Source organism: Lynx rufus, unplaced genomic scaffold (assembly GCF_022079265.1).
Source record: "Lynx rufus isolate CCGP_SWC_20201006 ecotype Redwood Valley unplaced genomic scaffold, mLynRuf1.p SCAF_10, whole genome shotgun sequence".
Lineage (NCBI taxonomy): Eukaryota > Metazoa > Chordata > Mammalia > Carnivora > Felidae > Lynx > Lynx rufus.
In genome coordinates, this window is record NW_025814824.1 from 56,418,317 (window position 1) to 56,441,400 (window position 23,084).

General features: G+C 53.4%; 1 protein-coding gene across 1 annotated transcript in view; it reads right to left on the reverse strand.

The window, feature by feature from the left end:
• Positions 1 to 298: 298 nt before the first annotated feature.
• Positions 299 to 23,084, reverse strand: part of CNTFR (ciliary neurotrophic factor receptor) — a 38,043-nt gene continuing 15,257 nt past the window's right edge. Inside the window, exons 4-11 of the mRNA XM_047096636.1 lie at positions 18,352 to 18,436; positions 13,906 to 14,139; positions 6,923 to 7,040; positions 6,582 to 6,748; positions 5,179 to 5,342; positions 1,543 to 1,723; positions 973 to 1,141; positions 299 to 881 (exon numbers count right to left, since the gene is read on the reverse strand). Of these exons, the coding sequence (XP_046952592.1) occupies position 881; positions 973 to 1,141; positions 1,543 to 1,723; positions 5,179 to 5,342; positions 6,582 to 6,748; positions 6,923 to 7,040; positions 13,906 to 14,139; positions 18,352 to 18,436 (1,119 nt within the window). The 3' untranslated portion in view covers positions 299 to 880. The remainder of the gene's footprint in view (positions 882 to 972; positions 1,142 to 1,542; positions 1,724 to 5,178; positions 5,343 to 6,581; positions 6,749 to 6,922; positions 7,041 to 13,905; positions 14,140 to 18,351; positions 18,437 to 23,084) is intronic.

Sequence of the window (23,084 nt, forward strand, 5' to 3'; positions counted from 1 at the left end):
CATGTGGGACCTGCCTCACTGGAACCCCTCAGTCCCTGCAACTCTGTCCGTGGCCTCCAGGGAGCCCTATCCTCCAAAGAAGCAGAAAGCTCCACACGTCTGCCTGAGAGCTAAACTGCCTCTCCCCCCCATATGGATGCCCAACTAGAATTTCTTCCCTCCTCCAGGCCTAGAAGGGGAGAGATCCTTGGAAGAAGGAAACCCTCCCAAAGTGGGTCTGTTCCAAGGACTCATGAAATGGTGACGTTTAATGAGAACCCCCCCACCCTCCCACCCCTGTATATACAACTATAAAAAATTCAAATACAGCAAGTTACCATTGAGTCAGACTAGAAGGGACTGACAGGGCATTAAATACTGTGGGGTAGGAACAGGGAAAGGGGAGGGCCGTACAAAATGGGCAGAGGTGGGGGAGTGAAAAAGTGTGGGCACTGGGGGGAAGGGGTGGCTGGGCCCCCCCAGTGTCAGGAGCTTATAATCTGATGGTGGCAACAGAGACCCTGGGACAGACAGGAGGCTGGGGCAGGAGGAGAAATTATGGATGTGAGGGGATCCCCTCAGAACCCCCCCAAGGGCTCCTGGGAGTCGCTGGCGTTGGAGGTTCCAGCCCAAGGGGCCAGGGTGGGGGTAGGGGTGGGTCTTTGGTGGGTGGATTGGCTGCAAGGTCCTCCTCTCCCGAGGGAGGGAGGAGGGCCAGTGTGGTGTGGCAGGGCTAGGGGGCGGCAGGCCCGGGCCTGCCGGGGTCTCTACAAATTATGTCTGAAGAGAATGCAGAAGGTCCTCCTGCCCGTGTGCAAAATAGAAATTGGGGTCTGCGGGCTCAGCTCCGGCCTCCTGCTCCTCTGCAGGTGCGCTGGCATGTCCTCACGGGATGCCGGGCTCTGGGGAGACAGGGCAGGGCGCTGTGAGGGAAGAGGGTGGGATAGGGATCCCCTCAGGTTCCCCTCTGCCACCCAACCTTACTTGACTTACCAGATCAGGAGACTGTTGGCAGTGGCGGCAGCAGCGGCCAGGGCCAGGGTCACAGGGACGCCGATTGAGAAAGGTGTCAAGGTTCCTCCGCCGCTGCCCAGCTCCCCAGGGTCACAAATCTTCGTGGTGGGTGGGGGTGCCAGTGAGCTGGTGGTGCTGGTCGTGGTCTCTGGGGAACATGGGGGTAACTCAGGGCAGGGCCAGGGCTACAGTCCAACCCAGTTCTGGGGGGTTTCATGAGGTGTATTGTTCCTGCTCCCTGTGTTAGACAGTGCTGCCTCTCCCATCAGACAGCCCCTGCTTCCTCTCTCAAACACATCCTGCCTCGCCCATCAGGCAGATCGTGCTTCCCCAAGGCTCACAGATGACCCCTCCACCCAATGGCCCCTACCAAGAATGTCCAGAGCAAGGACCAGGAACAGCATGGGCAGGACAGACAGACAGCAGTGAAGCAGCCACAGAGTGCCTGGGCTCTAAGGCTCTAAGTCCTGGGAGGAGTTGAAAGGCACAAGATAGAACCAGGCAACAGTGCAGGTCACTGAGAGAACAGGGGATGGGGGATGGGCTCACCCGGAGCCTGGGCCTCAGTGGTGAGGTGTCGTGGCTCCTCAGTCCAGGGCGTGGCATGGGCGGCCACACTCCAGTCACTCCATGTCCCAATCTCATTGTCCTTGGCCGCCACCTGGATGATGTACTCCTTCCCAGCATAGGCATCTGTGATGGTGTGCGCTGTGCCATCTGACAGCTCTACCTGCAGCCAGACCATGGGATGGGGGTAGGGGGCCCTGGGGGTCAGGAGAGTGAGGCACCCCCAGAGGAACTGAGAACACTTCTGAGCAGAGAAGAGTGAAGACCCCCCTGGAGGAAATGAGGACTTCCTTGGGAGAGAGAGGAGATATTAAGAATACTCCTCAAGGAAGGTAAAGACATGTCAGGGAGGAAACCCCGAGAGAGGGAAGATGATCCTAAAGGAGTGTAAGAAAATCTTTAAGGAGACTGGAAGCACCCCCAGGGGAACAGAAGGAGGACTTTGCTCATTGTCTCACTCTGTTGTCATCCCAGCTTCCTCACAGCCCTCAATCTGAGCCCTGATCTCAGCCCCTGCCTGGAGGTGATAAGAGTAACAGGGTAAGAATGGGGATGGTGATATGCTGCCCTCTCCCATCAGGAAGCAGCATTAAAACAAAACAAAACAAAACAAAACAAAACAAAACAAAACAAAACAAGCAGCTTAGAAGGAAGGTTATGAACACAGTCATGGAACCAGGCTTCCTGAGTCCAAGTTTTAGTTCCACTCCTTACAAGCAAGTGACGAAGTTACTTAACCTCCATATGCCTTGCTGTGCTGATCTGTAAAACGGCATTTACGATCTATCTCACAGGGGTATAATGAGGACCAAACACACTTCAATCAGCTCTGTCATCATCATGGGTTCCAGCTCAGAGCCTGGCTTCCCAGTTGCCCAGTGCATCCACTTCCTCCCATTCAGGAAGACCTCAGTATGGTCGTCACCCTGCCTGAGGTGGACTGGGGTGGGGTGGGCAGCTCCCAAGAGGCAGGACAGCAGGGCAGCTGCTCCATTTCCTCCTGGAGGCATCGCCACCCCACCCCTGCGGAGGCCAGCCCTATTCTGCTGGTCTCCCCCACCCTTCAGGCTGGCCTGCCTGTCCAGCGCCCCTCCCAGTCCCAGGCTGAGCTCTGGTTCATCTCAGCGGCACCCGCTGCCTCATTAAGCCTCCTCGTAAACAGGGGCAGCCGGCAGGGGCGGGCAGTGGGGGGGGGGGGGGATGCTGCTCTGGGCCACGTCTGGCTTCAGGGCTTTTTTGGTCCCTGTTCCAATCTTCCTTCCCAGAAAACTGGGGTCTGGGCTACCTACCTGAAAGGCTGTGAGTACATGTGCACACGTGTATGTGTATTCATATGTGTGAAGGTGTGTCTAAGTACAGCAAGAAGCCCCTCCAATAATCCCCCCTCCCGCCCCCATCCCCATGGCCCTGAGGTGGCAGGCACTGGTAAAGGTCAGGGTCAGGGTGAAAGTCATTTGGGGCCCAGACCTGAGCTCAGTAAGTCCTACTCCCAGACCTAGAAGATTGGTGGGCCCCATAGACTCTCCTCCCCTGGAGTTGGGGCCCAGTTCCTCCTCTGGTCCCCTACACCCTTTTGCCCTGCAAAGACCCCCTCTTGCTGAGTAGTCCCAGCTCCTTCAGCTCCTTTTCCCTCTTGTCAGGATTTGACCCTCAGGCCTCTCCTTTGATTCTATCTCCCCAGATCTTCACAACTGTCTTTCCCCAAAGGGAGAGAGCTATGAAAAGCAGATCAGATTACCACTTATTGGTGGGCTTATGGTGGGCACCATACCTCTAGGAATGTGGCCCAGGAACCCAATCCTTTCTTGGCAGCCACATATCCTAAGACTGGGCCCTTCTTGCTGGGTTATCACTGATCCCTTAATCCATCCCCTTAAGAGAATGGCTCTTCCACTGGCAGGAATTCTCTAGTAACTGGCATCTGCCTAGCCTCAGAGTCCTCCGTCCAGTTGGCCGTAGCATATGTCAGGCATGCCCTTCACCCTCCCTGCTGAGTTAGGGCAAGAACAGAAGATTCAGGGAACCCATGCTGGGTCCCTGTACTTGCCTCCTCCTTGTCCATGCTCAGATAGCCCCTGTGAGACCTCATGGTACCCATTCTTGTATAATTCCTGGCCTGTATATTTCATTTCCTCCTGAAAATCCAAACAATGTTTTTTCTCCTCACCCCTCTCTACCCCCTCCCAATCATACACCTGCTTCTTTCCAATATTAAGGATAAGGGAGAGTAGATTGTATTCAGAGCAAAAGTCAAGCTTAAAAGAGCCATAAATCTAACCAACCACAATGCCAATGAGATATGGAACAGGGAAAGCACATGCCAGGTCATACGTATTTTTTACCACAGAGTCTGCATATTTTGCTCTGTCCACATCAGTATGGGGGTCAGTTCTGTGGTGCATGGCCTTGGCATGTTAGTCACATGCATGTATGGAGCATGGTTCCTGCTAGGAACCACGTGTATGTATACATACTCCCATGTGTGTGGTGGGCAGTATGCCAGGTCCACTATGAGGCGTGTGCGCTGCGATGCGCAGGGCTGCTGCCTGTAGCTCGTTAGCAGGGGAGGGGGGCTTGTGAAACTAGACCCTGGTTATTAGCAATGCATTAGGCGCGGGCAGCTGGCCAGGCGGGAGGGACTCCGGACTCGGTCAGGGAATATGTGAGCAGCCTTTGTGGGGGCCAGGCCTGCAACCCGGACAGGCACCCTGGAATCGAATTACGCACTTTAAAGGCTAGCTGGAAATGGGGCATGGGGAGATGGGGCTGGAGCCTGGTGGGTGGGTTGACCCCTGAGTGCCAGCCTGGGTTGGCCTGTGGCCCAGCCCCAGTCTGAGCCCACAGACCTCATGGGCCACAAAGAGCACCTACAACCCTAAGGGCCCTGGAATGTCAAAGGAGAGAGAACCTTAAATCTGCCCCAAACCCCTGGCTGCTCCCCTGAGCTACAGTAGCTTGATCAATACGTACTGAAAAGGTAGGTAGCCCAGACCACAGCCTGACCCCCATACCAGCCCTTATCCACTGCCTAGTTCCCAGCCTAGACTACCTTCTGATCTATAACCTTGAGCTGACCCCTAAGCTACATCTGACTTTGGAGCCCTGACACTAATCATGGCCTGAACTCTTACCCTGGAACAAGCTTGCCTCCACTGACTGATTCTGATCCCTCGAACCCTTGAGACTATGAGTCCTTGAGGATAAGAGCCGTCCTGCTCCTTGGGTCCAGTACAAGCCCACAGCCTGGGCCAGAGTGTATGAGGGAGATGCCTGATCACAGAGGAGAGCCAGAGGTAAGGAAAGGCAAATACTAACTAACTGCCCTGCCTGCCATCTCCCTTCCAGGATTTCTCCCCATTACCCTGGGTGTCACAAAAACAGATGTGTTCCCATCACACTAACAGAGGTCACTGGGAACCCCTTAGGGCCTCAGATCAGGATACTTCCCTCAGACCCACCCATCCTCCCAGGCCGATCTGATCCCTTCTCCCTGAGGAAAGCCTCTCTGGCTGCCCTCAGGCTTCACATTGGAACAGCTATCAGCTGATACAGGTCGTATGGATATGCCACGTGGCTCTGATTCTGGCACTTGGGATCTGGGCAGGGCAGGGCACTCACATGCTGCCACTGGTCCAGGATGAGGGGTCGGTATCGCAGAAAGAACTTGAGAGGAAAGGACTCAGGGTCAGGCCAGGTTGAAGGGGTCTGCCAAGTCACCTCTAGCCGGCGAGGGTTGCTGGGAACTGGTCGGGCTACCACATTTTCTGGAGGGTCAGGTTTCACTGTTAAGGAGACACAGCTTCATTACCACACTAATCTCTGGAAAAACCCCACTTTGTCAGCCCCAGTCACCATGTCCACCATCTCATATTGCCAATTCTTGTCATAACTGTCATGGTTGCCACCCCTCTTCTCTGTTGTCAGTTCTGGCAACCACCATTAACAACCATCTCATTATTTCAACCTCTCACATCCCTATTCCCACCAAGGACTGTCACTACAGTCACTGTCACCAGCTCATGATAATGATATCCCAAATTTCATCCCATCATCCCAGCCCCATGCTCATGATGACCAGCATCCCAATTACCAAGTCTAAATGATGGCTCCACCATTACCAGCATCGCCTCCATTGTCATCTGGATCACCCCCTCCTGCACCAGCATCATACACTCCCCTCAAGCTCAGCATTTCACCTCAACTCTTCCAGTTCCAAATTGAGATAAAGTCTACCCTGGAAGAGTCTGGGTTTGAAGCTGCTCTGTGGGTCAAGGTTAAAAGACAGTCCACAGGTGTGGCAGATCTGGGTTGGACTCCTGACAGGAGTCTAAGGGCCCAGCTCATGTAGAAACAGTCTGGCTGGGGGATTCAGCCATGGCATGGAGGGCAGGCAGAGGGTCTGGCTGAGATGGAGAAGAAGCAGGCAAGGGGTCTGGCTGGGATTGGGGCAGGGGCAGGCAGAGGATCTGGATGGGGTGGAGCAGGGGCAGGCAGAGGGTCTGGCTGGGATTGGGGCAGGAGCAGGCAGAGGATTTGGATGGGATGGGGCAGGGGCAGGCAGAGGGTCTGGCTGGAGTGGGACAGGAGTAGGCAGAAGGGTCTGACTGGGATGGGGGTGGGGGTGAGGGCGGTATCTGTCCCAGTCCTGTCTCCTGTTCTGACACCTCATTCATCACAGGCCGTAAGGAAGCCATTAGCGTGGGGCGGGGGGTGGAGGCTGCAGCTGCACAAGGGTCTGGCCCAGCCTGCCCCCCCTCCCCCTCCTGAATACTCTGGGAGCCAGAGAGAGTATGGGAAGAGCTGCTGGAAAGGTCTCTTGGCCCCTACAGGTAAAGGACACCCACTCAAATATTCACAGGTATATACATGCCATGAACATATGTACACATGTATATACATTCCACATATACCTATGCACACATGTGACTATCCCCACCAATGCTCATATACACCTCTGGCACACCCCCACTCACACACTCCCACTGGAGTATGTTGCAGGGACCACCCCCCTCCCGACGCACCAATGGTGAACTCGTCGAAGGTGATAGCTGTGGCGTTGTGGCCCAGGGCATTGCTGACACTTATCGAGACCTTGTACTTGATGGTGGAGAACAGGTGCATGTAGCGGATGTGGCAGCGGTTCTTGAGGGCTGGGTCCTTCTCACAGACCATAATTTTGGAGCCATGCCTGGGGAAGGGTGAGGCCCAGGCACTGTTACCAACATCAAGAGTCAGGTGGGGCAGAGGTTGGGGGAAGGTCAAGCCCAAGGCTGGGCTAGGGTCTGGACTGAGGGCATGGTGGGTGGCTGAAGGAGAGGTCAGAGGTCAGGGTTGAAACCGGGTCACAGGCAAGTCTACTCACAGCACGGTCACATTGAAGGTGTTGGGGATGTAGGTGGGGGTGGGCAGATGCCAGCTGCAGTAGAAGCCCTTGGGGTAAGTGTTGGAGCGGCAGCTGAGCACAGGCTCCCGCGGCGGCACTGGGGGTGAGGACAGCACGGTCAGGGTATTCTTGGAGCCCCTAGTCCCCTGCACTAGTGTGGGGACAGGTGGGCCCCAGAACCCCAGCTCTCCCCCCTTCAACCCATCAGCAATGCCAGAGGTTGGGGAGGGGTGGCTGTCAGCGAGGGTCTGAGGCTTCCCAGGCCGCAGACAGCCAGATGTTTAATTAAAGAAAAACAAGGCCTATATGAAGAGGGAGCCCCCCCCACCTGCTCAATGGAGGCGGGAATTGTGGGGGAACAGGGGGCTGCGGGCCTCAGCTCATCAATCACAGGATGGAGATGATGTCTGGGGGAATCGGCCCCAGCCCCACATCTCCTGACACGTTGTGTCCATTCCCAGAGAAAAACTGTGCAACAGAAGCTGGTGGGGGGAGGGGGGCGCGGGGGCAGATGGTCCTGATTGGGTCCTCTGGTTGCGGGAGTAGTCAGAGTGAGCTCCCTGGAGAAGAGTCATCCCAGGCTTCCCCTCAGTAGAGATTAAGAAACACAAGGAGAGGCCTGGTGGTTCCACAGGAGCAATAGCACTGGGTGGCTGTACATGTGAGTATCTGTGTATAGGTGTCTAGGTGCGTGGGTATATATGTCACATGTGTCTCTGTGACATGAATGATCCACAATGGAATGCAGAGGTATCTATGGGCATGGCTCAGAATGTGTGGCCACGTAGGATTGCATGTGTGTGCATATGCCTGTTGAGAGGAAGCTACTGTTCCCTTGGTATATACCTCACTTCCAAGCCCTAGCCCCCAGCTCCTCCATCACAGACCCTTTAAGCAGTTCTTTTCTTGGTCAGCAGCTGCCTTCACTCTAGCATGGGGAGTCCCAGAGAGGGATGGGGATCTGCCTGGGGTCACACAGCAAGCTAGAGTTGGGACTGAACTCCAGGATGGGGATACCCACCTACATGACCACACATACACACTTGGGAAGTCCTTTCTGCTATCTAACCACACTTCTTGCTGCTGTGAGCACTTAGCCCAGCTGTCCCACCCTTAGGCATTGGGTAAGGCGTGAGGACAGCCGGCTCAGGTTCCTGGAAGGAGGCAACTTCTGTGATCTGACCCAGGCAAGGAATGTCCGTCAGTGGCTCCAGGGACACTGACACCTCCCTCCTGTGCCCCCCCCCGCCCCACCCCCTGCCTGACAGGTGGACAGGAAATGGGAGGGGGGCAGTTCAATAAGCCAGGGACTGTGAAGGGGGGAGTGCATGTCTATGCTTGCTGAGTGACCATGGTGACACACAGGGAACTGTGGGCTTTCATCCACAGTGTACACGTGATGGTGACTGATTCTGTGTGATTGCATGTACATGTCCATTGTGTGTGAAGTATATGTGTATTGGGGCTGAACCCCTAGGGCCCAATCTGGCTTTGCAGCAAGAAAGATGAGGGGTCAGAGAGGCATCTGGGAAGCTTGGGTGAATGTAGCAGCTAGAGTGGGCTGTGCTGTGGGCAAAGGCAGCTCCATGCCCCAGGGCTGCAGGGAAGAGCCAGAGCCCAGCTGAGCCCCCACAAGGGGCAACCTGCATTCTATCCACTGCTGTCTGCCTCCCCTGGGAAGCTTTCCTGGCCCCGTGTCCATCTTGTGTCTGTTCCATGTTCATCCTGTGTGCCTCTGCTATCCCTTCCCTATCTGCCCAGGGGCACAGAGGCATGGGGGTGGGGTGGGGGGTGGCCAAGGACACAGGAAGTGCCTTGTGGGGGCCTGTAGGCCAGGCCAGAGTTGGCAGCCACCCCAGGAGGAAAGGACATTCCGAGGTCGGCTGAGAAGCCTCCACTCCCCCCTCCTGCCACCCCCCTCCTTACCCCCAGCTTCAAAGGAGAAGGGTGCTGGGGGTGGGGTGGGTACTGAAGGCTGCAGAGTCAGCTCCCTGCTGCCTGGGACTCTTTGGAGGGCAGAGCGGGCCATGGCACTGGACTCACAGGCCCCCTCCCCCAGCCAGCCTCCCCACTGACCAGTCCCCTACATTCCCTCTGACCATCCTCCCCCCTGAGACCAGCCTCCCCCTCAAACCAGTTCCTCTCTCTGACTGGGCAGGTCATGGGGGACCGGGGGGCCAGGCAGGGCTTTGTCTGTCATCTGGCTACTCCTGCCTGGCCTTGGGCCCTGAGCAGGGAAGGGCTTGGGTTTCCTGACAGGGACCAGGTTTCTCAGAGGAAAAAGGAGGAAAGAAAAACAAAGAAAGGAAGAAAAGGAGTGACTTGCTGCAGCTGGAGCCCAGCTGAGGGGCCGGGTGGGCGGAGGTGGGGGTGCTATGAGAGACCAAGTGTGAGGTTGTGGGACAGTGTGTGATCAGGCCTGTTGTGAGTGTGCTGCAAGATGGGGAAGAAGCTGTTTTTAAGACACTGCAATTGTGAGGCTGTGCATTAACTCTGAGAGGCTTCATGTGTGTGACTGAGACTGGGCAGTTGCGTAACTTTGCAATTGGCTGTGTGTGATTCCGGACAGGGCAGTTTGATTAAGACTGTCTGTATGTGTATGGCCAAGGGGCTGAGGTACTCTCTGAGAATGTGTGTAAGTGCACCATTGAGTCTGAAATGTAGTGACAGCAAGACGACATACCTGGAACACTATATAGGAGATGGAGCTTAAGCCTGAATATATTTTTTCAAACTGTGGGTGTGGGAAAGTGCCCAGAAGTTCAAGTATATTCACACGTATGAGCTGAACAACATGTGAAAACATGTTAGAGGCTCTGTGTGAGCAAAAGCTCAGAAGTAATTGTGTCATGTCACAGTCTGGTCATACAGACATATTCCTGGATGCCCAGGCATCCCAAGTTGCCCCTTGTGGGGGCTCCTGAGATGCCCAAGTGACTGCATCAGCCTGTGGCAGGATGTCCTTGGGTCCCATGCGGGGCCGTGTATGCGTGTACATTGCCCCCGCTGGCCCAGGGTTTGTTTGTTTTCCTCCTAATTGGCTTGTTTTTCCATGTCCAGTCCACCAAACCGCATGTTTTTCCTCTCATCTCGCCAGCCTGCCTGGGCTGGAGCCCCCGGCACGCACAAGGCCTGCCCGCCGGCCAGCCCAGAGAGGAGGAGAAACAGGCTGCCCACACCCCTGGCCAGGCCAGATCAGGCTGGGTGGGGCAGGGTGACCCTTCCAGCTCCAGCCCTGCCCAGGCCCCACCCACACTCCTCCTGTCTGGCATCAAATCCATGGCCTGCCCCAACCTTATCTCATGACATCTCTCAAGGCACCCCAACTTCTGGACTCCCACATACCCCTCTCTTGCCTTCCCACCTGTCCTTTTCCCCCGGACATCTTCAACCACAAGCTGCTCTTTCCTTCTCAGCCAAACAGGGCTGAGGGGGAAGCAGTGCTGAACCAGGGGTTCTGGAGTTCCTTTCCTGACCAACCAAATATAGATATTTAAAAATTGGATAAGGAATTGTCCATTTTAAATTAGTAAATCACTCTGATTTGTTTTAGCTTAAAAACAGAAAGACACTGAATCAGCACTGTCTAGTAAACAAAAGGATGCTACTAAAGGTAACCCTGTGATCCCATTTCCTAATGTGGGTGGTCCTTCCATCATCCTGGGTGGGAGACTCCTTTGGGCTGTTTGTGAGCATCCACCTGAAGGCAGGGAGGTGAAAGTAGTTCAAGGATCAGTCTGGTTAATGGGACTTTCAAGAGTATATATATATTTTTTGAATGTTTATTTATTTTGAGAGAGAGAGAAAGCATGCATACTTGAGAGCAGGGGAGAGACAGAGAGAGAGAAAGAGAGAGAGAGAGGGAGAGAGAATCCCAAGCAGAATCCATGCTGTCGGTACAGAGCCCAATTTGGGGCTTGAGCTCACGAACCATGAGATCATGATCTGAGCCAAGATGAAGAGTTGGATGCTTAACCAACTGAGCCACCCAGGCGCCCCTCAAGAGGGTATTTTTATGATCAGTTTCCCTTAGAAATAGAAACATGAAAATCATATATGTTTAGGATAAATATGAAATATTTTTTGGCTTGAATGACTTACAAATCAGGGTTAACTTTGTCCTGTTCTCTGAGTTCTGGCTAGAAGAAGAATAATAATTTGATGTTGAGGGTTGCCAAACCCAGTCTCTTGTTACTAATATAAAGTGACTGAGACAATCATGATTAATGTGCCCTGTTCCTCTGACCACCAACTCTTTAGAAGGAAATAAGGCAATGAGAGATAAGTACCTGTTACTATAGCCAACTCATGACCAGCTCTCCTCTGACAAGCAGGGCCTGGGGAGTGGTCAGCACTACATATAAAAGGTCTGGGCTCTGGTGACAACAGGGCAGCTGTGGGCATGTCCTGTGGGTACAGACTACAGACATTACTTCCAGACCCTATTTCCCTCCAGTGACCTCTCAAAGAAGATCAAGTCATTAGGAATGAGGGCCCATGATCACCAAAGCCTAACCATCATGGCCAGCTGTCTCCATCCTAAGGGCTTCTGGGACTCAAATTGAGAATACCAGGGTGTCAAATTGGTCTCATTCTTCTTCCGTGGCACTCAGTGTATGACCTTTTCCGTGTGTAAGGACGTGGGGCTGGGCTGAGAGTTACACTTCCAATGGCCCTCCCTCATGGTGGGCCAGAGAGAATTTAGGTAGGCTGGTCCTGTATTTCTCAAGCTGGCCGACAGGGGTCATTCCACCCTTGGCTTGCAACTAAGATGGCTGGTTATGATTGCCATCTCTCTAGTTTAAACACACAGAAGGCTTTTCTGTGTGAAAATGAATATCCCTACCAAAACATATTCTCACCCTTCCTCTAATCCCACTGGTGTGTCAGTGTTTTGTGGATAACCATGGGGAAACTTTCAGTCTAACATTTCCCATGGCTGTCCATACCAATCTCCTGGCAATGGGCAAAAGGCCTGCTCCCAGGTCCCTCAAGCATCTCCTCCCCTCAGCAGCTCCCAGGGAATAAAGAAACCATCCTCAGAAAGTGAGGTGCATCACAAAAATTGGATGAGGCCAGCAAAACATGAATCTTTGGCTCAAGGAGAAAAGAAGTGAGCCTGTGAGGAAAGAATATTCTGTTGGTGGGTGCCTCTGGCTGAGATCCAGGTGCCTACTCAGCTGACCCTCAGCAACACTGATAAGTTCATCATTTCAACTTCTCCAACCTGTCTTCTGAATCACATTCACTCACTCCTCCTTCTACCTTCCTGTTGGCTCCTTATCTCTTTTTGTGGCTCATCTCTCTCCATCAACCCTTTATAAAGTGATGGTCTTGAGGGCCCAGTTCTGGGTTCTCTTCTCTCCTCATCCCAGAGTCTCTCCCTTGGTCATGTCACCCCATCTAAGGCCTTTCTTATCCCATCCCCAGCCCAGGTCCCTTCTGAGTCCTAGACCCTCAGATCCACTGGCTATAGCCATCAACTCCCAGATGTCCCCTGAGTACCCCAACCCAACACATCTATAGCAGATGTTGGTGGTGCTGCAACAGATCTCTGGCCCATACCTACTGCCCTCTTCTGCATTTATTTGCCTAAGAGCTTTCATTGGTCACCAAAATCTGCATTGCCTGCTGAGGCAATTTGCCTGCATTGCCTGCATTAGGCCAAAGTGCAGGGGAATTAAAGCATCCCTGCCCTCACCTCCAGGAGACTCTTTCAACCAAGGATGGACAGGAGTTGGTATATAAGCTTCTGAGCTCCCTCACCCCCCAGGCAGGAATACTCCCAAGGTACATGTCTGCCTGGGCTCTCTGAGTTCTCCAAGGTTAAGCTGCAGCTGCCCAGAGGGTAAGTGAATAATAGTGACTGGATAACTGTCTTTATGGGTCACCTTAACTTCCTTTTTCTATCACTTTCTCATTTCCTCACTGTGTTTCTGCCACCTGACAAATAAACTGCTTGCATACAAGTTCTCGTCTTGGAATCGGATTCTCAGGAAACCCAAACTAAGACTACCTGCATACTACTGTCCAAATAGAATACACTATCTTTTCTTCCACTGACCCTTCCACCTTGCCTCTGTCACAGTGATTGATAGCACTAACTGTCTTGACTCCTCCTGCTCTCTATTCTCCTGTCCTCTCTACCTCCAATCTACCACCAACTCCTGGAGGTCCAACCAGCCCCTCTCAACTTCCCCAACTCCATGCCCCAGTCCCTGATCCTCATCATCTCTCCCGCACCCAGCCACAGCCTCCTTCCTGCCCTGGCACTGCCCCATCCAACCTGTCTCTCTTCACCACAGTGAGAAGGATCTTTTAAGAAGGTAACCCTGATCATGTTACTCCCTAGCTTGTAGGATCATGATTTGCCCCATCCCCTCCTTTAGCTCCCTTTCCTCATTTACACCAGCCTTGAAGTCCTATAGTCATACCTAGCTCTCTGCCAGAAGTGACTTTTTCAATGTATCTTCCAAATCTCCCAAGTCTCCAGTGCCTTCCACTCCAGAAAGCCTTCTTTTTTTCCTTGGAGCCTCCCAGAGTGCCTATTCCTATACCCACAGAACCAGCCTCTGTGAGAGCACACCATGGAGTTAGCTCACTCCACCTTGGAGCGGTGACCCTAAGATTCCTCCCTACCAGGCCCCAGATAGGCCATGCCCTGCCAGCCCTCCCCTGCTCATCTTGTCATAGGCAGTATGATTTTCGGATCTCAAAGACCTCCAGGGGTGGGGTGGGGGTGAGATACCTGGGCAAAATGCCCAGGGGTCTGGACTCAGTGGGAAACACCGGGCTCAGAGGTCAGAAGAGAAGGCTAGGATAGGATCAGAAGGCAAGGATCAGTGCTGCAGCCCGCCTCCCCAAAAGGAAGAGGACTTGATCTGAGCTAAGGGTCTGGGCCTCACGGACAGTCCTCTTGAGTGGAGTGGTAGGTCAGGTGAGGGCTTGGGAGCAACACTTACAGCCGACATGTAGTAGGACTTGGTGGCGCAGATGCCAAGAGTCACGGTGGAAGCAGGCATAGAGGCCGCTATGGCCCAGTTCCAAGCCATGGAGCACAAGCTGAGAGCCGTTGAGCAGGTCAGGGGCTAGGTCTGTCCCATTTACCCTCCACGTCACCGCTGCATCCCAGTTTGCTGTCCCACACGGCAGAGTCACATCTGAACCTAGGCGCTCGTACTGCACGTGGGGTGCCTCTGTGGGGGGTGGGGAGAGCACAGGGCAAAAGTCACAGGTCACAGAGCTGCCCGGGACCACCAGATGAAATGTGCGCGGATGAGACACTGTGAGGAGTCTAGACCAAGAGGCTCTATGTCTAATGGCCTATCAGGAGATGAGTGCATAAATGTTCTCTATGGCTGTGGAAGTGTATAGGTATGTGAATGTCTCCATATTTGTATGTGTGAGTGCACGTCTGGTGTTTTTATGCATGGATGGGTGATCTTCTGCGTGTATATGTGTGAGAGAAAGTTTGTATAGCGTCCTGGGAGGGGTTAAATCTCACTGAAAACCAGGTCACTTTCAGTCACTAGGTCCTTTAGAAAGTTTTCTTGACCCCCCGTGACCCTAACCTCTTGCCACCTATAGGCCCAGCCCCAATCACTGACATCTGCTACCCAGGCAAGCTGGAGCTGAGGGGCCTTACTTCTGGACTCCTCCCTCTGTTTCTTGTCCCCATCTTTGTCTCCGGTCTTGCCACTCTCCCTCTCCCCAACTCTGGCCCCCCTGGCAAGCTAGCCCCTAACCTACCCTGCTTCAGCTATCCAGGGCTTGGGCAGCAGCAGGATAAGGGAGATCCAGGATGGAAGCCCTAGGGAACTCCTGGCAGCTATCAACTTTGTGAGGCAGGAACTGCTGAGGTGGGGGTTGGGGAGAGTGCTGGGACCAAGAAAGCTCTCTGACCATTTCTCTCCTGCCCCCAGGAGGGGCCTGTCAGAGCCAAAAGCAAACCCCAGTTCTGGCCTCGGCAACCCAGGCGTGATGGACTGAGCCCAGGAGACTGGAGTGGAAGGGTGGGAGGGAGCACCTGTCAAGAGGCAGCACTAGGTGGGGGAGGTGAGTAGGACACAGAAAATCGGGGACACTGATCTACAGACAACAGCAGAGAAGCAAACATGTAGAGCTGGGTGATGTGAATCTAATCTCCTCGTTCCTCATCCTGCCCCCCAAGCCTGGAAGGACAGATGCTTCCCAGGTCTCAGCCAGATCTGTGGAGAAAGGGTGGAAGGGGAAGAGCAACGTGAGAGGGGGGCAGCGGTAGGGGGGGCTGCGGGATCCCTCGTTAACACTCCCTTACATCTCCCCTCCAGAGAGCCACCCCGCTGAGTTGGGGGATTTTCAGAGGCAATTCCTGTTAACGAGCCAATTAACTTGGGCCAGTGGCCTCTTAATTAGACTTGTTAACACCACCAGGACTACAGGGGGTAGGGATCCCCCTATGCCACCAGCCACCACCCCCCCATTGCAGCCCCCTGCCTGGTACTGCTTTTCTCTGTGCTGGAACATTTGTCCCTGTTTGCTGCCTCTGTCACCCTTCCTGTGCCAGGGTCTCTCTGTGTCTTCAGGTTTCTCCCCCGCTGCCTGTCTCTGTCTTGCCCCTCTCTGAGCCTCTCGGTCCCTGTCCCCTGTCGGAGGAGAGGGAAGTAGGAAACCCAGCCAGCCTTGACCACTCATCTGTGGGGGCCCGGGACCAGCCAAACAAAGGATGAACGGCGGAAGGGCGGTGGCTGGGGGCCTTAGAGGCCACAGCTGTGAGGCTGGACCAGAGACTGAATGGGGGCCTCCCCCTGACCAGGGGCCCAGTGTCCGAGGCTCAAGCCATAGAGCGCCCCCCCAATCCACCAGCCCTAGCCATTGAGCCCCCCTCCAGCCTCCCTTCTCAAAACTTGGAGCTTCCAGGAAACATGCCAAGCCCCTCTCTCTCTGAGCCCTGCCCCCTCCCTCACTAACAGACATTCTGCATCCAGCTGCCTGAGGAGGAGGCTGAAAACTGACCGTAGGGGAGGGGGCGTGGCCACCATGGTCCCAGCGGCCACACGTCAACACTGACCAACAGCAGCTCAGAACTAACTTGGACCCAATGTGGTTCTTTAGTACTGCAGGGCAGGTACAGCCATAAGATGAGGAAACAGCCACCTAACAGCATAACAAACATAATGGCAATGGGATAACACTCCCAAGCACCCTGTCTGCCTCACAAAGGAAACAGAAACACAACCTGACAACAGTGACAAACCAACAATGTAAGGGCAGGGCAGGAATGAAAAAATGACAACACAATGACAGAAGACAACTACAGGCCACAATATGGAGGTAGAGGGGGCAATATGACATGACAATCACACACGATACACACTGTCACAATTGCTACAATAACAACAATGGCAATACACACAGCCATGCAACAGCTCCAAAGATGCCAATGATTTAATCCTTTGTTTCTGGATAGCTCTCCTCCCGCCCTGTGGGTGCCCCTACTGATGTGCTGTCCATTTCAGAAATTAAATCAAGCAGCAGGGGGAGGATGGGGTTCTTGGCCTTGACGCAGTGACAAATGCTCCAAAGGAATCAGCTGTGAAAAGGTTGTTAGAAGCCAGGATGAGAGACAGAGACAGGATGAGGTCATGGACATGGAGAACACAGAAGGACAGAGCTGACGGCTCCCTCACACCTGCGCACACAGGCTCACATGGGGACCACATGCCGGAAACAGTCCCCCCGGGCGTCCTAAGCAACTTCACATCGCCACACACATAGGATAATGACAGTCACCACAAGAAGAACAAGCACACACAGAACAACCATCCACAAGGTCACAGCCACACAGGGACACCATCCCACTTCAGGGATGGTTAACACCTGATACAAGATGATCATATGCATGCACAGGGAGGGCACTGTCACCCAGAGGCACAGTTACACATAAGGGCACAGTCTCACATCTGGGAGACAATTTAACAGGGACACAAACATACAAAGAGACAAAGAAACCATCATAATATCACACATAGGGTACAATCTCAATTGCAAGGACAAAGCTCCACAAAGAGCATGGTCACACATAGACAACGTCACACGCAGGGCACAGTCCCCAAGGATACAACCACACAGAGAAATGTATTCAAACAAGGACATGGTCTCACTCACACAAGAGCATACCCTAATGCACAAAGACAGTTATATTCTCAGAGATACAGACTTAACACTCAAGTCTTTGGTCACATGTGGCTCTGTCTTCACATGCAACACAGGGCAGGAGCCAAGCCAATGGGAGTGGCCACTGGCAGGTCTAAGCAGGTGAGGTCAGCACAAGAGCCCAAGATGGACTGACTGCAGGAGGGGGGTTAATGAGTTGACCTGGTGGTCCTTTCAGTCCCTGCCCACTGGGGAGCAGCCCTGAGGTGAGCTAGGCTCTTTCTGGGTCTCAGTGTCAGTCTTACAAGGAAGAAGCCACCAGAGCCTTGACCCACCACCCTCCTTGAACCCACACCCTTGAGGGTGACAGGATCTGCTCTGTGCCTGGGTCCCAGAGGTGCCCCCACCTTCTCTGCCTCTACCTAATCCAGCCAAGGTTGGGGTGGGAGCAGAACCCATCCAAGGGGAAAGCTCCTGACAACTTAGAGCTTGCTCAAGGAGTTTCAGGGTCAGACCTTATACTGATGTGGCCATGTGAGGTGTGCCTCAAATGCAGTTTGAGCGCTGGTGGTCAAGAGGGCACCTGTTTCCCAGAAGGGGTGCAGCATCTTGCTCTGTGGGCTGTGTAAGAACTCAGCCTTCACTGGACAAATGGTAGGGGAAGGGCAGGAGGCTGCCAATGGCCCAGCCTGAGCAATCCCTGCCTCCTCCAATCATTCTAGCTGACTGACCTGTCCCCTTCCTTAGCATGCCTGCCCTCTCCCACTTGTCACCCTGCCCATCCTCACATCTTGTTATCAACCATCTCTGTCTCCATCTTCTCTCTAGGATAGGGGAAAGCAGTCTTGGCCACTGTCTCTCTCAGTGCCTTCCACTACACCCCCCACAAACCCCTAGGGGATCCCATTTCATCAGATTAACATACAGGCCCTACCTAAAGCAGCCCCCAACTCCTATCTCACCTGCCCGTTACCCCACACAGCCACTCTAGTAGGAAGAGGAAGAGATTATCAAGCCAGAGATACCATCAGCACGGAACCACATGGAGTGACTGGAGGACTGTGCACATGAGATATCAGTGGGTCACCCAGCATATCAGTGTCATATGACTTATGTCCTTCTGTGTGTTCATGTGTGGCAATGCCAGCAAGTGCCAGTGTGTGGTCTTGGGTGGATGCACACAGCTGTGTGAGAAGGGTTCATGTTCAGCTCTGGGTGGGAGTCATCAGGGAGCACCATCCCACCCCCCCAGAATCCTCTCCTCCAACACTCACCCTGAGGACTGTGTCTCTGGGCGTAGACAACAGCAGTGGCAGCAGCAAGCACAGCACAGCAGGCCCACGGGACAGGAGCAGCCATCTGCTGGGAGAAATGGGGATAGGGGATGGCAGGGGAAGGAGAGGCATCAGCCCAGGCAGGAACCTCCTGGGAGCCCCTCCCTATTCTCAGGCAAGACTGGGAAATCCCAGCCCTAGGGCTAGGACACCTTGACCCCAAATGCCCTTCTTAATGGGGCTCAGGATTCTCTTCCAAGCAATAGAAAGCAACATTATTGGCATCTGTAGGCAAACATTTGCTAAGATGGTACAAGGCAACCTACAGTGGTTTGTTGTTCGATAAGGCTGCTGGTTGCAGGATGTAGTCAACCACGGATGAGTTATGGAACATTGGTTATGCTAGGGCCATTTTTATAAAAACAAAAATAACTTTACTGGTGAGGTTGGCTAATTAGCTATAAACATTGCAAACTGAAAGAGTAATGTTTGAACTTAACACGAGGTCTATACTTCTCCAAATTGCCTTGAATGGAAGGCCCCTGCTGTGCTCCTGGGGAGAAAGCCTGAAACCTGGATGGTTAGAAGCCCCTCATATCTGCACCCCCCCCCACTTCCCCACGAGCCTTGCCACTGGGCTCTGTGATGTTCACGGCACCAGGGTACCAAGGTCAGATGTGGCTTTTGCTTTAGTGTACAGTGACCAGGAGAGAAAGGGTATTTCACATATAAGTCCTTGTTGGGGGACCCAGCCCATCCTTTACCCCAGACATGTGCCCCAGGAGCCTGAGACCCTCAGCCCAGCAGATGTGCATCAGTGTTTACACACACCTACATAGGTACACAAAGCACGGTGAGGATATGTCCCCACAAGTCAGGATGGTTCCAGTGGCCCCCTAATCTGTTATCCTGCTTCATGGGATGGATCCAACTGCACCCCAATCTACCCCAGCACATAATCATACCTGAGGGCAGGGAAATAACTATTCCCTACAGAAAAAGCCTCAAATATGACCCTTCTACCCTAGTGTGAGGAGACAGGGGGACTGTCAACCAGACAGAAGCAGAGATCTAGAAGAGGAATACTGCCAGACACTCAACCAGGGTGAGTGGTACTGTCAGAAATATAGCCTGAAATACAGCCAAGACACTGTGCAGAGAAACTGCCCAAAACAACCAGACAGAATCCCAGAGAAACAGCACACACAGTTGGAGATATACTAAAGACACTGTGTGAGGCACAATCAGATAAAACCAGAGAAACAGGTAGCTATAACCAGATAACCAGGCAGAGACATGGTCAGAGACTATCTGACATACAACCAAAGGATCCACCAGAAATACTGTAAAATGCTCGGCACATGCAAGCAAATGTACCACCAGAGAAAGAGCAAGAAACACAGGCAGAGAAACCATCAGCGACATAGCAAGAGAGCTAGAGACACTGTCAGAAACCATGCCAGAGAAACTGCCTGACACACAAGCAGAGAAATACCAGAGAAACTGATAGACACAAACAGGCATACACCCAAAAATACAGCTAGTGAGAGAGCCAGAGACATAGCCAGATGCTCAGTCAGGAAGTATCCACACCACTAAAAACACTGCCAGGGACACTCAGACACACAGACACACTGCCAGACACAGCCAGAGACACTGTCAGAAATACTGCCAGACAAACAGCCAGACATACAGCCAGAGAACTGCCAGAGAAACTGCAAACAGAGCTACAGCAGGGAGGAGACAAATGTGAGTGTCAGCCTGTAGCAGCGGGTGGGAGAACTGGAGAGAATCTGACTTCCGGGGGCTCCTTTATGGGAGAGGGTTCCTGCCTGCCTGTTGCTACACTAACACCTGGTTGTCCTCCAGCCACAGCCACAGGTGCTCTGTCTGACTGCTCCTCCCTGGCACAGCTTGTCTCTCTAGGCCCTGGGTGGCTCTGGCTACCCCTCCCACATCAGTGACTCCCAGGGCCTTAGCTACCACTTGGCCTGACTCCTCTTGATCCTCAGCCACTCCCCTATCTTCAACTATTCCTCAGGCCTAGAAGGTTAAGACAATGGCCAAAGTCACAGTCAGCAAGCAGTGGGGCCAGGAAATGAACCCAGGAACTGTATGAATTCAGAAGGAGCTAAGGAGCAAAGGAGAGGGAGAGAGAGAGGCAAGAGGTTGGAGGCCTACCTAGTTCTCCACCTCAATCACTGCAGGTAGCCCTCAGATAGTCGCCCCCAGCACCTCTGCCATCTGTCTATGTCTTTCTCCACACAGCCAGGAAAATACTCTACCTTAGTTCCAGGCCCCACTGCCTACCACATGGGAGCAGGAATCAGGGCATGTGGAGGCAGAGGGGACCAAGGTTAGATCACAGGATGAAAGAAGAGGGACAGGGTGGCCCTCTGCTCCCAGCTCCTTCCTGGTCCCAGTTGGGAGTGCAGGGGAAAGGAGACAGCCTGGCATGAGTGTGCATGTATACAAGCATGCATGTATGCATGCACATGCAAACACACACACACACACACACACACACACACACTCAGGCCCCCTCAGGGGGAGGGGTGGCTTCTTCATCAAAGTCGCCTCCATCAGCCCGATGAGTTACTGTAAGGGCCGGGCCCTGGGCCAACGGGGCTGCAGCCATGGGAGACGGGCGCTGCTGAGAGCAAGTGCTGCAGAGAGTGGGGGATGGGGTACCAAGACAGACACTGCATGGCTGGGGGCACCCAGAAAAGAGAAAGACCCAGGGAGGGGGGAGCATAGAGACAGGGAAAGAGGGAAAGCCATTAGCCAAGACCCAGGGGACAAGAAGATACCAAGATAGGGAGAAAGGGAAGAAGAGACCCGGGAAGAGAGATAGAGACCACAGGGGTTGGGGCAGGGATTCAAGGGCAGAGGAAGGGATAGACCCAGAAAGGGTCTCTGTGTCTACCCTAGAGCATCTCCCTAAGCCCATCCATCTCCCCCAGTGCAAAAGGAGGATAGTGTCCTTGCAGCGTTCCTGGGGGCTATAGGGTTTCTTTCTCCCTGGAGATATAAGAGTGTAGCTCTCAGGGAATTAGGGTAGACCAAAACCCCACCCTATCCCACCCCATCTCTGCCCCTGCAGATCCAAAAAGTCCCAAACCAATTTCATTTCCCCCTTCCCTCAAAGTCCCAACTGGGTCCATTCCCAGTTAGGGAAGTTGAGGCCAGAGGCATCCAGACTATAACCTCCGCCCTGCCCTAGCTCACCTCAGGCCACCCATTCCAGGGCAAAGAGCCTCTTTCCCAAGAATTTTCCAAGTCCACACCCCATGGCTTTGGGATAGATCTGGAGGATAAATCCCATAAAGCTTCAGATAAGGGCTATGCAAACTGGCTGAGGCTCTCTGTAGACCCCTCCAGGGGGCCAGCCTGGCTTCCAGCCAGCCCCAGCCCCACCATGAGGAGGCAACAGAGGGCACTCCACTAACAAGAAAGGAGGCCAGTACCTAGCAACCCAAACCCTGTTAGCACAAGGAGCCCAGAACCTCTCCTGACATAGAATCTCATAGTGTCATCGTTATACACACATAGGTGACACATCAAGAGACAAATCCTGGGCCCCAATTTACTGTCACTGTCCCACTGTGACACAAAGACACCATTACACAATGATAACAACACCCGGTGAACAGGGCACATTTCCATAGTTGACAATGACATATAGGGGTGTTGATAGTCTCTACAGTGACAATAATGCAGTGAAAGACAGTCACGTACAATGACACCAACAAATGGGGCAATGATACCTGTTGACACTGACACAATCACAGTGACAGTAATCTCAGAATCAAAGATGCAATGAGACTGACAGTCACATAGAGTAACAATGATGGTGTGTCCACAGTAACACAAGGATGTTGACAGTCAGACTCAGTAACATGGACAGTCATACAGGATAACACCAGCTCACAGTAATATTGGCACCATGGAGGCTGACAGTCACTAGCAGTGACACAGACAGACACAATGACAGACTCCCAATTAGGGAGCAACCTCAATTTCTCAGTTTGAGTCAGGCTTACGAGGGGCCCAAGACCCCTCTTGCCAGCTCCAGCAAACTTCCAGGTGCCCCGTGCCCCCCACCCTCATCCCCTGCCCAGCTAAAGGCAGAACCTGAGGGAGGGGAGGTATGAATTTGGAGAGCTCCTATTTATCCCTGCAGAAGGTTACACAAGCCCAACCCTCAGGAAACCCTGCTACATCCAGGGTTGAACTGAGGGGTTCTGAGCATCACTGGCTGGGGCCCAGCTCTGAATGTGAGTGTTGACATGCAACAATATGTTCTGAGCTTCAAGGCATTAGTTGGTGTGGGTATGCTGAGGTCAGGTAGGCTCAATCTGGTCTGAACAATGAATGAGTAGGGAGGGCCTATGTGGTTGGTACTCCCCAAAATTAAAATCCAACCAAAGTCACTGGCCTGGACTACCCTTGCAGGGACTTACAGCAGGGTGAGTTCAGGAACATGCATATCTGCTGGGGGGCATCTGACCCATGGCATAGCCAAGGTGACATCTCCACAGCTTCTAGTCCCCCTAGGCAACCCCAGACTCCAGAATCCTTCAGTGTGAGGGAAAAGACACTTTGTCCTAGGGCCTCATCCCCCTCCTCTCTCCCGACAGCAGTTGTAGAGGACCCATCCTGAGAAGAGGCAAGAACACAGGACAGGACACAGCATGGACTGACTTAAAAGCTTAGAGAGCTCTAGAGGCCTC